This window comes from Amblyomma americanum, chromosome 2 (genome assembly GCF_052857255.1).
Source record: "Amblyomma americanum isolate KBUSLIRL-KWMA chromosome 2, ASM5285725v1, whole genome shotgun sequence".
Taxonomy (NCBI): domain Eukaryota; kingdom Metazoa; phylum Arthropoda; class Arachnida; order Ixodida; family Ixodidae; genus Amblyomma; species Amblyomma americanum.
This window is the reverse complement of record NC_135498.1, coordinates 202,421,031-202,435,271: the sequence shown is the minus strand read 5'-3', so window position 1 is coordinate 202,435,271 and position 14,241 is coordinate 202,421,031. Positions and strand designations below refer to the sequence as shown.

Genomic DNA, 14,241 nt, shown 5'->3' with positions numbered 1-14,241 from the left:
TACTGGAAACACTAACCGTATACTCGGTTACATAAAAAAAATTTCCAATGCACCCATTTCCATCAAACTCTTTCTTTATAAAGCACTGGTTTCTTCAAAGCTTGAATACGCCGCGTCGATATGAGACTCTCAACTAAGTCACTTATATCTCTTTTGGAAGCTGTTCAGAACCGTGCCGCTCGCTTTATACCCCACAACTATGACCGCACATCAAGTGTCACACTAATGAAAAACACTTTGTCACTACCATTACTTTCATTGCGCAGAAAAATTTCACGACGCTGTCTTTTTTTTAAGATCTACAAGCTGAATCCTGTTTTGAAAAACGCTTTGCTCCTGCCACCCACCTATGTTTCATCGCACATTGACCATCCACGCAAAATGGGCGTTCCCCTTTGTCACACGTTCCCCCTTGTCACACTACCGTTCGGTTAAACTCTTTCGTTTCAACTACACCACCCGAATGGAATCACTTGCCAGCAGATGTGGCACTCACCGACAACGTGAACATTTTAAGAAAATAGTTAAATGCCTGCATTTCTTGTTCATGACTTGTGTGCCTTCCCGTTCATAGTCCCACATGAACTCTGTGTTGCTGATTTGTAGTTTGCCTTGTTGGTGCTTGTTCTCTTTCTCGTTTTTTTCTTTTTCTTTCTTTTAGTTTACATGGAGGTGCACAGTTGCTGAATCTGTAAAACTCAGTGCAGTGAGCCATATGTAGCGCTGTAACCCATGAACGTATTTCTTTTTCTTCTCATCTGTGCTATTGTACGCCTTGTTCCACTCCTCTCAATAATGCCCTCAGGGCCATGAGCGTATCCGAAATAAATAAATAAATAAATAAATATATCTGTTACTTTTCTCTGGTTTCCAACAGTTTTGCTCGAAAACCGCAGGCCTTAGTTAAGAATAAAAACTTATTCTTTATATTTCCTCTATTTTCTGAAGATTAAAAATTTGGGGCTATACACTCCGATAAAACTTTGTCCTAAATATGAACGTCAGAGGTTCTTAAAGCGCCCATTCATCCTCAAAGGGCGCCCGCTGCAGTCAGCCATCTATATGCAAAGGGTGCATTTTTTTGAACCTCAGTCAACAAATCCATGCAATCGAGGAAATTTGAGGGGAATTTCTTGTGTCCGTTCCAGTCTGATATAAAATTTACGCAAAATAGTTTCATGGCACAAAACCATGGAGAGGCCGGAGGCGGAAAGGGGGTTCTTGCGGTACTGGCGCCCATAACAAGCCACCAACGGCGGCCGTCTGTGCAGCAGCGGCAGGGTGTACGTACAGCTTCACGTCGTAAGGTTTTCCCTCCCTTGCAGCGTCTGCGAAGTTCCGCAATGTGTCCTTGGCGCACTCGTTCACTGTGGGCACCATCTGCATCGGGAGCGGTGGCGCTGAGCACATGCGAACAGCTTCGGTCGAAGCGGAGAACCACTCGAGAGCGGAAGATGCACAAAACTGCTCGCCCGAATTCGAGGAAGCAAAGTCAAGGCAGCACGCTGGAGTTCTAATTTTATCCGAAACGCCCAAACTCTTAAGCAGTTTAACTAGCCCCTCAATGCAGCCAAATGTCTATAGTTCACATTAAAAATAAAGGAAACAAAATCCAACATCCTGTCAAGTATTGTCAGAAATTCTAGACTGGTGACTAATTAGTCACGAAACGAGTCACACACTTCACATTTTGGCTGCTTTTTTTCTTGCTATCTTTATTTGAGGGCGAGCAGGGACGCGTTCGTTTTCTCCGCTTTCCATTATAGTCGCGAGTTTTTTCTGAGCCTGGTGTGCATGTTTGAGCTGCAGACTGTAGGCGGCGGCTTGCTTTCCATGCTTAGGGCCAAATTGCAAAGCTTTGATTTTTTTAATTTAGGCTCATGTGGTGTATTAGTCAATCTGATGAACCCAAATTAAACGCTCTCTACAATGATTCCTGTAATACCATTCATTATCAGTGTGCATCATATGGCAGAAGAATTGCAAATTTTTTGAGCGTTAGCTTCCGGATCGAAGCAGCACGTGGTCTATGAAGGACACCTTTGACGTGCGCGGCAGAACATGGACGCCATTTTGCGCTTCGCCTCTATCGAAACCTGGCAGCGGGGATTGCGGGGTCGTCCGTTCAGTAAACGAGCGCCTAGCAGCTGAGCCACTGCGGCGGGGTTGGTTCGGACCAGAAAACTGATGCCAAATTCTCTGTACGGAGACGGGGACTTTAGAAATTCATGCGCTCTCCATTGAGACTGTGTATGTATTTATCAACTGCATGCAATTTCGAGCTTGTACGCAAGAGTGTTTCAAAATATTGTGACAGCGAACAATGTTGAAGAGCTGTTGAGACAAAGAAGATCCATGTCATTCCTTACATTCACGAGCTTTCGCATAACGCAAAAAAAAAATCGCGAAGAAATGCGGCGTGAATGTGGTATTTTGTGCCCCATGCAAACATTCAAATATGTTCGCTACGATGAAAGATGGAAAGAAAGTCCCATGCGCCACGGAAAATGAAACAAAATTCACTGATTGTAAAAATGATGTGACGTACACAGCGCCGCTGAGTTGCGGCAGTGTTTACAAAGGCCAGTCTTGAAGGAATTGTAATCAGAGAGCTAGAGAGAACAGGTTGAATTTTTTTAGCAATGCAGGTGGTTTCTTGGCTGGGCATTGCATGAACTGCATAGAATTGAACAAACGTGATTTTGTTCCCAGCACTGAGAAGACGCAGTTCTTGGCAAGGAGAAAAGATAAACGAGAGCGTCTCGTGATCGAAGCCCTTCACTTGGGCACCACAGCAAACTGTGTAAGCAATACATCCATTTGTTTGTCATATAAAGAAGTTTCGTTTTGGAGAGGCTTCGTATAGGCTTCGGAAGCTCAATCTCGGCCTTTTTAAGGTGTTTCTTCCTTTGTTTCGCCGTTTCTTTTAGGTCTGATGTCTCTTTTTGAACGAGGCTTTAGTTGGCATTTTCATATTTTAACGGAGTTCCGGAGCTTTTCACTTTTATTTAACCCATGGAGTGTCTGGTGTTTTTTTCTTTTAGTAATTTGGAGTTTGCGCCTTTTTTTACTTTTTTCAGTAGCCTAGCTTGTTGAGCTGATGAACCGCTTTGAGTGATTTTGTTACTTGGGAGCTTGGCTCGCTATCCTTGTTTGTCAGCTTTGCTGTTTCTTTGCGGTTTTTATCTGTTTTGTTGTTCGTTGGCGTAGCCTTCTTCAGCTGATGCAAGGCTTGGTGCTCTGCTGTTACTCGGGAGCCTCATTGCTCATCATCATTATCAGCCTGACAACACCCACTGCATTCCTTGTACTTTTCCTGTTATTCCTTTTTATATACACTTGTGTGGTTGCACATAATTTCGATTTTTTTTTCGTGCACTCCACCGGTTGTCGTCTTCCGTGGGCTAGCGCGTGGATACTTGAGCTCTTGTTGTCACAAAGCCACGTAGCACAATAGAATGATTTTTTTTTCAGTAAGGGCCGTCCCAAAAGGGTCTTTCACATAATGGTGGTTGATCTTTCGAATGATTTGTATTATTTGGTTCCACGTGATTGTCATGCCTGCTCACATTTTACGCACTAGTGTCGTTTGATGAGACTGAAAATGAGCTGCTGAGATCAGTTTTGTAAGCTTTGTATGGCTTCGCACAATAAAGCTTTCTATCTTCGTTTGTGTGAGTGTTTGTTTTCGCAGCCCGTGTCCCATTGCGTACACATTATAAACGTATAACATCCTACGCATTATTTGAGAATTATACAGCAACTTTATGGAAATAATGTGGAAACCACAAGGAAAATATACGGAGAACATAGGAATTTTTTTCTATTTTTTTCACTTGCTTCCGTATTTCCTTAACCTCATCTGCGGCGCTTATCTTCTTTAGTGGAGAAGAGAGCCCAACCACTACTTCAACGATATGTACTGCAGTCTGGCCCCTCTGGCACCTCGAGCCGCGTGCTGCTGGCAATACTGGAGCCTGTAGGCGTGGCGTGATCGGCCAAACGAGATGGCGTCGCCTGACTCCAAAATCAGAACTGTGTCCTCCGGAACACCTGTCTTTCAGCGGTGTCTGAGCAGTGATTGGCAGCTCCTAGCTCATCACCTGCTCTGGCCGCGGAATGTTCAGGCTACATTTAGAGACATCATACCGCTTCCTTGCTATGCCCGAGCCTGCCTGTTTCAAGCCGAGGGACCATATTGTGCCAAGTGTACTGGGTAGCGTACACTTCTGCCGAAAGCAGCAGTTCAGAAACACCTCACAGTATACTGCGGGTGTTCCTTAACAGAAAGCGGTGGCGACTTCGGAAATAGAGAAGCTGATTGCTGAGCGTTCCTTTTGTTTACTGCGACAACAGTACAAGTGTCAGAGTGCAAAAAGCCGATGTCAGACGGCCTTCAGGCTCGGAGAGTGACGCCTGCATCCTCCAGAAGCACCACTCGCCGGCCACATACCAACTAGGAAACTGCCTGCCCACCTACGGCCACCCTGCAAACGCTCCGTACACCCATACACCTCCACCCACCTGCACCCACTAGAAAATTTCTGTCCTGTGCGTGAAGGCTCGCCAGTACAGTAAACCAGTCTTTAGATTAAAAGCATCAAAGTTTTAATAGAGGGAAAAGTAATCATCGAGGGAGGTCTGATCATCCGGTGTTTGTTTATTTGCTTTGTTTCTTCAGTGGTAATGCAATGGCGCTTACGACTTTCTGCAATTGACACACCAAAACCACCCTAAAAACAATGCAGATCACGTGAAAGGTCGCCGCTTTTATACAAGATTTGAAACCGCTTACAGCGTGCTGGCTATAGTTTCGGGAAGCTATCAAGCAGAGTCAATACAACTAGCCACGTGAATAATCAATCACGCATGAAAAGGGAGGAAATCGGCCGATGTTTTTCCCAATTGACATCCTAAGTACTTCGTCTCAGCACTCTTGTGAGCTTATTTTCCGACACGAAAAGCTAACAATTCAAATTTTTATGCACATTTTCTTCATATATTATAACATTCACAATACACCAGCATCGTGTTTTTGACTATGATGAGTTCAACTAAACACACCCTTGTGGTGCCATCGAGAAATTCCTGAATATCTAGGTGACTTTAGGTATGTTTAAAATTAAATTTTCAAAGGGTGTCGAAGAAATAGTGTGTTCCAATGCGCATCCAAATTCGGTCATGATAAATCGCTCTAGAATATAAGGAGATATCGAACACAAAAACCACTTCGCAATTTACACTACGTGAGCACTTGAAACGTGTAGTTCCGACTAAGCCGCGAGAGCAAGAAATGCAGGCAGCGCGATTGAGTTTCGAAATTGTCTTCTGAGAAGTTAATTTCGAACAAGCCATAAATTGTGGCACACATTTTTTTAGCCTCGTATACCATCCTGTCTCGTCTAATGCTGATCTATGTTGCTCAGTTTTCCGTAGCTGTCACTGGAGACGTAAATTATCACAGCAGAAATTTACGCCTCAGGATCATTTACTGAGGCAGAAACGTCGAGCCAAGAGACTGGAATAACTTCAAAATGTCACTTAAAAGTTTGCTCACCACTTCTATTGCACAATTTCTACTTCAGTTCTGCGAGTAATCGAATTTCTAGCGATGAGTGCATTGCGAGGAATAGAAACAGCAGCAAGTGTCAATAAAGCTACCTGTTTGGTAGTTACAGCAGTAATGTCTGTGAAATGAGAAAAAAGGCTAGCCTTCTTCCAAGCTTGTTTCATGTTGCAAAACTCAAAAATAAAGTGCAGACGTGCATGCCTGACGTTATAATTTGCATTCTTACATCAGGCTTACTTTTCAACCAAAGAAAGAAAGCCCTTAAAAGAAATTAGCTGCTAGTAGCCCAACTAAACGAAATTACATACTCATGGATATGCACAACTTTAATGATCGCTGCTCGCTTTGTCACAACGAAAGATCGAGGTGGCCCACCTGCTTCATCTTGGACGTGCTGAAAACTGGCGACACGACGCTGCGGGTGACGCGCCACTCCTTGTTCATCAGCGAGACCAGCATGTTGTCCAGAACCACGTCGCCAACCTGTCTTATAAACTGCGCAAAAGTAGAGGTTTACGAAATGGCACGTGTGCTGAAGAGGCATTTGGTGGGCGACTTTCATGCATATTGTTCCAGCGGTGTACAAGGGGTACAAAAGAATTGTGGAAAGCAGCACAGAGTTTAGAGGCATGAATAAGAAAGAGAACAACATAACATGACAGCGAATTGTGCTCATAAAGTTTTGTGGCTGGCAATATATTCCTAAATTTATCATCACCAGCCTCACTACGTCCATTGCAGGGCAAAGACCTCGCCTATGTCTGTCCATTCAGCCCTGTTCTTTGCAGCTTCGGGCACCGTATCCCCGCAAACTTCTTTATCACATCCGCCTATCTAAGTTTCTTCCGTCCATTCCTACGCTTGCCTTCTTTTAGAATCCACTCCCTCACCCTTAAAGACAAGCGGTTATCTTTCCTTCGCACTACATGCCCTGCCCAATCCCGTTTCTACCTCTTGATTTCACACCGAAGATAGCAGAAGTTATTCGGGCCCTTATAAGCACAATCACGGCACTGCTAGGCCTACACATCACATTAACCCGGTCACATTCTCGCAGGAACTACCGCAAGGAACATAATTTCTCTGCGGACATAGCCTTTGATCCTATAGGATGCCCTACCAAATTTCCCTACCCTCATCGACACGCCAGCGGCCATACCGTCAGACTCGCATGAGTAGGGGCTATATATTGTAGAGGAGACAATGCCAAACAATATGGTTCAGTACCTCGGGTTCTAACCGATAACGACAAGCCATGTCAGCTGCCACTAGCTGCTCCGCAGCCTGGCTGCTCAAAACCTAACAAGCCCGCCATTCATCAGGAAGTTTGGATCGACAGTGGCTCAGGAAGTAACGCAGCTTATGCTAGTTTCAACGCCGCCGCTACTGACGTTGCTTCCATTTCGTTACTCAACAATAACTTTGTGCTGAATGGTCCACACCATACTCCAGGACCATTTAGTTTATATTTGCTTGCTGTGTACATATATCTCTTAGCGCAGCAGTCATCCGAGGGGTTCACTGAGAAAGCGCATTGAGCCTTGATGTTTTCCCCCAATGTATGCGAAGCCAGAGTAATGCGCTGCATTATTAATAATGGAACTCTTCACGGAAACACGGGCCCTGATTTGGAAAAAAAAAGTGCTTACTTGAGTGTTTGGAAACGAGGCGAAATTCTTGACCATAATGTCCTTCAGAAGAACAGGATCGCCGACCATCAATGTTGGAGTGGCCATGGTGAACGTGCTGCGCATGTCATAAAAGAAACTGCCGTAAAAAAACTAACTACCGAAGCTTTAGAAATTTGCACTAGAGAAATAGACATCAACCACCAATGTGCTTGCGCGCTTTCTTGAGAAGCTTTTACAGAAAAAAACTGCTTTAGCTTTTGTTTAGCCATCTAGAGTAGGATTTCGCGATGCAATCTACCGTCATCCAGGGCCGTGCAGACAATCTATACCGAATATCTAGCACAGTGTCGAAAGGAGGACAGTCGAGGCTGCGGCAGGCGCCAGCTGTGCTACAGCTGGGGTGTGGAGCCGCTCCGACGTCGCTGAGTGGCCAATGGGCAGCACATGATGAAAAAAGATGGCGTAGCGCTGCGAATCCGCGTCACTGAAAAATAGCCCGCCACCGGCAGCGCCCGGTTAGTTTGAGAAAGCGGGAGAAACCAGCGACAAAGCCCCGGCTGTCGGCTCGCAAACGACACTTGGAGCAGCAGCAACAAGGATTGACAAAACTCGCTAGTGACCGTGCGCAACCGGCAGGTGGCCGCTTTTACAGTGAAAGCGTTTTGAGCTTTGGTTTAAGCATATAAATTAGCATATTCTGCTGCAACTGATTCCGTTTTTGGAGGGGTCGCGACGAGGAGAACACACCGGAGAATTTCCCCGCACCTGTTGCCCTGCTATTGTACCGTGTTGTAGCTGTCGGTCGGATGGTGTTTAGCAACCGGTATACCATGAATTCGGTACAGCCTATTGAAAGTGCGGCGTTACAGCGACGGTGGCTTCTGCACCGTTAAACCCAACTAGAAGACATGTCCAAGCATAGAGTTTGTGCAGTGTGTCAGGAACGGGAATCGAACTGACGACCACAACAGAAAAAAGGCCAAGTATGCACGTGAGGGAAAGACGAAAAAACAGACTTGTGAGATACCGAATCGGGCTGTCGCCTGTAAGACGCCAAAATAAATCGGTGAGATGCCCAACCGAGAAGACGTCTATGAGGCACCAAAACGGGCCTAGCACAGCAGACCGTTCCGCTGCTAATGCTAATCTGTTTTCGCTTACTAATGCGCTAAGCCGGTAACTATAGTTCTACTGAACTTCTGGTCTTGTTCGCGGCGTGTTATGCTACTGGACGGCGGCGAGACAAGGGGAAGCTAAACTGTTCACAGGACGACCAGATCGTGACGTCAGCAAAAGCGGTCCAAAAATAAGCTCAAAAGAAGCCTTTCAATTAAGAGGTGCTTTATATGTACGGTTCGAAATCTCGTGGGAATCCGTCTTATGAATCAAGTTTGCGAAGCCCGCTAGAAATGGAGGAGCCGCGACACTCAGGAGTATTGGAGGGTGTCATCACGGTCTATAGCGAAAGAAGAGGGACGTAGAAGACGCTGGCAAAGGCTGTTAATTTAGGTATACGGAAGGAATGGTTCCAGAGGGCAACGGCGAGAGCATAAGAAACAACCCGTGGTGCAAGAGCTCGGCGGCACACGATTTGTTTATATGGTCTGTGCTGGCGTGTATATAAACGCAGGAAATAAAGTACTATAAAAAAATCTTTTGAGAGAAGTGGACGCGCACATAAAACCGCACTGAAGTAAAATGGCGAGCTGTACGTCATTCATTTCAAAAGGGAAACGCGAACCAAACAACCACTAAAAGGGAAAGTTACGTCATCCAAAGCATTAACCTCCAGTGTGAATCGTGTAAGCCATTCTTCAATTACAACCAGAAATAATCGCGGCATTCCACGCGACAAACAGGGAATTCGATTGTGTAAGTGAGCCTTCCATTCGTTTTTTACAAGAAAGAACTTGACTTCCCTGCCGCCTCTCATCTGCAAATTTTTTTTGGTTCACGCCTGGTTATATCTTGATTTGGTCGGTTTTTCTTGGGATGTATAAATGCATGGTATATAGGTGTGATTTTTTCAATAAAAAGCTTAGTTGCGAAAGAACGCTTCTGTCATCGTCTTGTTCCCTTTTATCGTCCTCTGGTTACCGCTTCCCTTTTCAGAAGAAACCATGCATCCAATGAGGCTCGCGTGGTGCAGTGCCGCCTCTCATGCATGCGGGCGTGTGCTGAACTGATTTAACTTAACTTGCTCGACCTTTAGCTTGCACTGAGATCGCACAGCATGCGGGCGCCTTTTGCGCAATGTAGCTTATTTGGTTGGCCAAGGGGCCTGAGAGGGCCCATAGCTACGACGGGAAGGCGTGTGTAGTCGTTGCATTGCGCGCGCAGCTCTGCGGGCCCGACTCCGGTCGCTGCTGCAGGGCTACGGTTTCAACTGAGGCAGGCGGCCTTATGCATTGTTTTGTAATGCAGCCTACTGCGTAATAAACAGTTCCGATCTCACTCAACTGTGCCTTCCTTTCTTTCTTAATAATTGGTCTCATATATCGTTGGACACCTGAACCGCGCCGTAAGGGAAGGGATAAAGGAGGGAATGAAAGAAGAAAGGAAGAAGAGGTGCGTAGTGGGGGGCTCCGGAATAATTTCGACCACCTCGGGATCTTTAACGTGCACTGACATCGCACAGCACACGGGCGCCTTAGCGTTTTTCCTCCATAAAAACGCAGCCGCCGCGGTCGGGTTCGAACCCGGGAACTCCGGATCAGTAGTCGAGCGCCCTAACCACTGAGCCACCGCGGCGGGGCTTCCTTTCTCTCTTTGGAGCGAGAACGCAGGCGCGCGATGAACGCAGGCTCAGCCCTCCGCTAGCTCTGGCCCGACCCTGCGTTAGACCTTTTTCTCATGCTGCGACTGGACCGAAAGTATCCGGTGTAGTCGGTGAGTGCTTTCACATGCAACACCGACACAACGATTTCGGTAGGAGTAACAGGCAAGGTTTCTTGATGTTTGCATAGGCAACCCATTATTAAACGCGACAGAAACGTCACACGAAATGTGTCGATAATTTTATGACCAGCGTATTTTTCGATGCAAGGCATTATTCCGTATGTTTTGATTAGAATAAACAGTTTTGCTTCCACCGCGGTAACAGCTCCCACGTGACCGCACGTCACACGCCGTCTCGGCGCTCCCCAGTGGTCAGTCGCAGAGCGAACACACCGACACTGCGACTGGATACGAACCGGACGGAACCCGATCCCAAGCCGTCTGCGACTAGACTGACGGCTCTCTCCAGTCGCAGAGCGACAGAATTCGCAATGTCGCAGGCGAAAATCGCATGCATGTGAAACGGGCCTTATGCGAGCGAAAGGACACCTAACACAACCTATCATTGTAACCTCGCGCCTTCTTAATAATGGTTATAATTATACCTTTATAGGCTATCATTATGCACATGACGGCAAAGGCTTAGAGTAAAAGCTGCCGTAAAGCAGCTTGAGAGAGCATCAAGCACCCGCCCCCCCCCCCCCTTTGGTCATGGCAAATGGGAGACCAATGCGAACATGTAATTGCAAGCAGCACAGTGCAAAAATTTGAAACACCAAGCATCACAAATTAAAGATTACGCAATACTAATGAATACAATGCATGTTTTTGCATACAGGTAAAATATTAAGGAGGGGAAAAAAGAGAAAAAGCATATGTCAAGGAACACAAAGTAAAAATGTACACATTTTTGTTTCAAACGAATGCTGCAATTATTTCTGTAATAAAGCACCGTATTCTCAAGGTTACGCCGGATTTAAGTAAGGAAGTGTAAAGGTAAGTCTTGAAATGATGACTGCGGTGGATAAATATTTGCTTCGGACAAACTGTTAAGCAAGCGGGGCAGTCTATTGTATAATGTGTGAAAGCCGTACATCGTTCTGTACGTGTTTACTTTCCAGGGATCTCGTTTGCAGGCTTGGTATGCTTGTTCTCGTAGTTGTGGGTTCGCAAGTGTTAGAAGAAAGCATGAATTATTAGAAATTTCTCCTTTATAAGCGTGGCTTAGGGTGTAATTTGGCAGCTTAATTACTGGGACTATTTCTTACTACAAGAGAAACTGATTAGTGTGATGTAATAGTGGTACACGCCTAACTGTGCGTAAAAAGCGTTTTGTAGTGCTTGCAGTTTTCGCACGTGTTCCTGTGTTGTCAAGCCCCGAATTAAAATGCCATAATTTAGGCGCGAATGGAAGAGAGATCGATATATTGTAATTTTGACATTAATTGGCAGTACATGGCAATTTGATTAGACATTACCAATAACTTTTTACAGTTTTGTGACAAGACTGGCAATGTGGTCATCCCAGGGCATCCGTTCGCCGAAGATAACTCCTAATGTTTTAACAACTGTGCAACTTCTAACGAAACAGATCTGAAGCAAATGACTTTGTCTAAATGAACTTGTTTATTCTTAGCTCTGAAAACGATGACTTTCGTTTTTGAAATGTTTAGCTGAAATGTGTTTTGTTGAGTCCTAGTGTCAAGCTGCGCTAGTGTGTGTTTGGCTAAACCTACCAAACTTACAGTTTTGCCTCCCGATAGAGATAAGGTTATGTTGTCTGAGTAAATTGTAAACTTTACTTGTGGCGCAATATGGACGATGTCATTAATATAACTGTTAAAAAGAAATGAATCTAATATACTTCTTTGTGGAGCGCCGCTAACGACGGATAGTGGTGCAGAAAGGAAACCGTTTACACTTACTGCTTGTTTGAGGTGCTGCAGATATAATTTCAAGAGCGATGCACTGTGCCCACTTATACCATAGCATTCAAGTTTGCGAGTAAGTAAATCGTGGTTTATTAGGTCGAAAGCTTTCGTATAACCTATGAAGATACAGATTATTATCCTGCTTTTATTAAGCTCTTTTAGTATGTATTCCTTTTGTTGTAGTGCCGCGAGCTCCGTGGATAAGTGTGTTCGAAAACAAAATTGTGAGCAAAGTTAAATTTGATGCTCTTTTTCAAGGGAAACCAAGTGTCTATGAATGACTTTTTCCAATGACTTCGAAAATATTGACAAAATTGATATCGGCCTATAATTGGAAAATTTATTTCTATCGCATTTCTTAAAATGCACAGACACAACTTGCATACGACGTGGGAATTGGGAATTAGAGACGGAAAGGTTCATAATATGTGCAACCTAGGGCAAGATTAAGTCAATTAAAAAAGCAATAGGTTTCATGTTTAACCCGTCAATGGCGAATGCAGTTGTCTTATTAAGTTCTCTGAAAGTTTCCATTATATATCTCGTAATCGTCAACAGGGCTAAGAAATAAAGTACCGTGCACGTGAGTGACACCGTTTAGATTACTCTGTGTTGTCATACCACTAGAAAGGTTCAAGAAATTTGTTAAACTCATCTGCTATTTGTTCACCCGCGAAAGAACTTCCACCTATATTTAGGGCAGATGGTTGCTCTATTTCGTTTTTGTAGGCTACTATCTCTCTGAAAAAGAAAGAAAGCAGGCAGTGTATGCATATTCCTAACCAAGGTGCGCTTACGCTGAAACACAAGCCAACCAAAAGTTGTTTACTCAGGTGAATGGATCTAATAATAAGCCATGTCGCTTTCATGCAGAACAAAGAAGGGTTGCGCACATATGTGTATGTTCTTGTGAACAATAAAGCCCTCAATGAGTTGATCGACAGTCATTCATTGCGTCTGAACAATATGCTTCTTTCACTTAAATTACGGAGTTCATCGATAAGAGCGAAGACGTTCGTTACAAAGCAAGGTTAACTGAAAGGACGCAGCATCTCATAACGGAGTGCAGCGGTCAAGAAAGCGAGTATTCAAATGCAAAAGAAGTGTCACGTACCTGCACTTTCGAAAATTGAGTGGCTATATATCGATGCGCCTGATAAAAAATATTTTACACTTTCGGCACGAAAGCACCCCGTTTGCGAAAATATAGGTATACGCAAGTAAACTGTAGCAGTGTGTATACTTGCATGGAAACTACAATAATTGTACAAATCCTGCCAGTTCAAACCCTTTAAGAGTGATTACCACGAAGGCATAATAAGAAAGAAACGCTTGTAAATCGACACTTGCTTCACCAGTGCTCTCCAAATGCATTGATATGTTGTGACTAGAGAGCATCGTTCTTCATAAAATACGAACGGCGCCACGCTTACCCTGCAACAGGCCCGTGTTTTCGGTAGAGTTCATCCCATATGAAATGAACAGGCTGTAAGTAAAATATCAGGCAGCATCAGTTATGTCAAATAGAGTGACGAAGGCACGGGGCGCTTCATTAGCATACAAGATGGCTGTAAAACGCCCTGACCGCAACAAGCTACTGCAAACAAGCCATCAACTCTCTGGCGGGCTGAAGAATGCTTACAAAAATAAGTAGTCCAGCCACCATGAAATCTTTAAGCACGTTTTCAAGGCAAAGGGCGCCAGTTGCAGCTGCTACGAATTGAGGTTCAGCGTCGCGGGGATGAAAAAGAAACCACAATGCAGTGCAAGCAGGCATTTGTCGACTAGAACTGGCCTGCCTTACATGCATTCAATCATTTCAATGGATACATGAAATGAATGAATGAATGCGAGGCAGTGCGGTTCTAGTCGACCAATGCCTGCTTTCACAGCATTTTGTTTTCTTTTTCATCACCGAGAGACTGAACCTTAATTTATAGCAGCTGCAACTGGTGTCTCCCGTCTTAGAAAGCACAGACGCACGCGCAACTTGCATGCGACGTGGGAATACTGCATTAGAGACGTAAAGGATCATAATATGCCTAACGTAGGGCAAGAGTAAAATGTTAGGCCAATAGCCGAATCTAGTGTAGGCCCATTTTAAGACACATTCTGAGGGGAAAACACGATTGAAAGACATGCAGAAAATTATCAAGATAAAACATATTAAATAAGTACAGAAAAACATACAAAAATGAGCATATAAAAAGGACGCCTGGATATACGCAAAACCCTGGTTTGCACAATGTAAACAGAATAAGAAGCATGTTAGAACAAAAAAAGAATTTAAACCATTATCTTCTTTTACAAAATATAGTTATGAAGCAATTTT

The 14,241-nt window shown here is 44.5% G+C and overlaps 1 protein-coding gene across 1 annotated transcript in view; it reads right to left on the bottom strand.

Moving 5' to 3' along the window:
- Nucleotides 1-14,241, bottom strand: part of LOC144119410 (cytochrome P450 3A11-like) — a 334,374-nt gene that overhangs the window by 291,819 nt on the left and 28,314 nt on the right. The window contains exons 3-6 of the mRNA XM_077652030.1: nt 13,343-13,395; nt 7,219-7,315; nt 5,945-6,064; nt 1,292-1,380 (exon numbers count right to left, since the gene is read on the bottom strand). Coding sequence (XP_077508156.1) covers nt 1,292-1,380; nt 5,945-6,064; nt 7,219-7,315; nt 13,343-13,395 — 359 coding nt within the window. The remainder of the gene's footprint in view (nt 1-1,291; nt 1,381-5,944; nt 6,065-7,218; nt 7,316-13,342; nt 13,396-14,241) is intronic.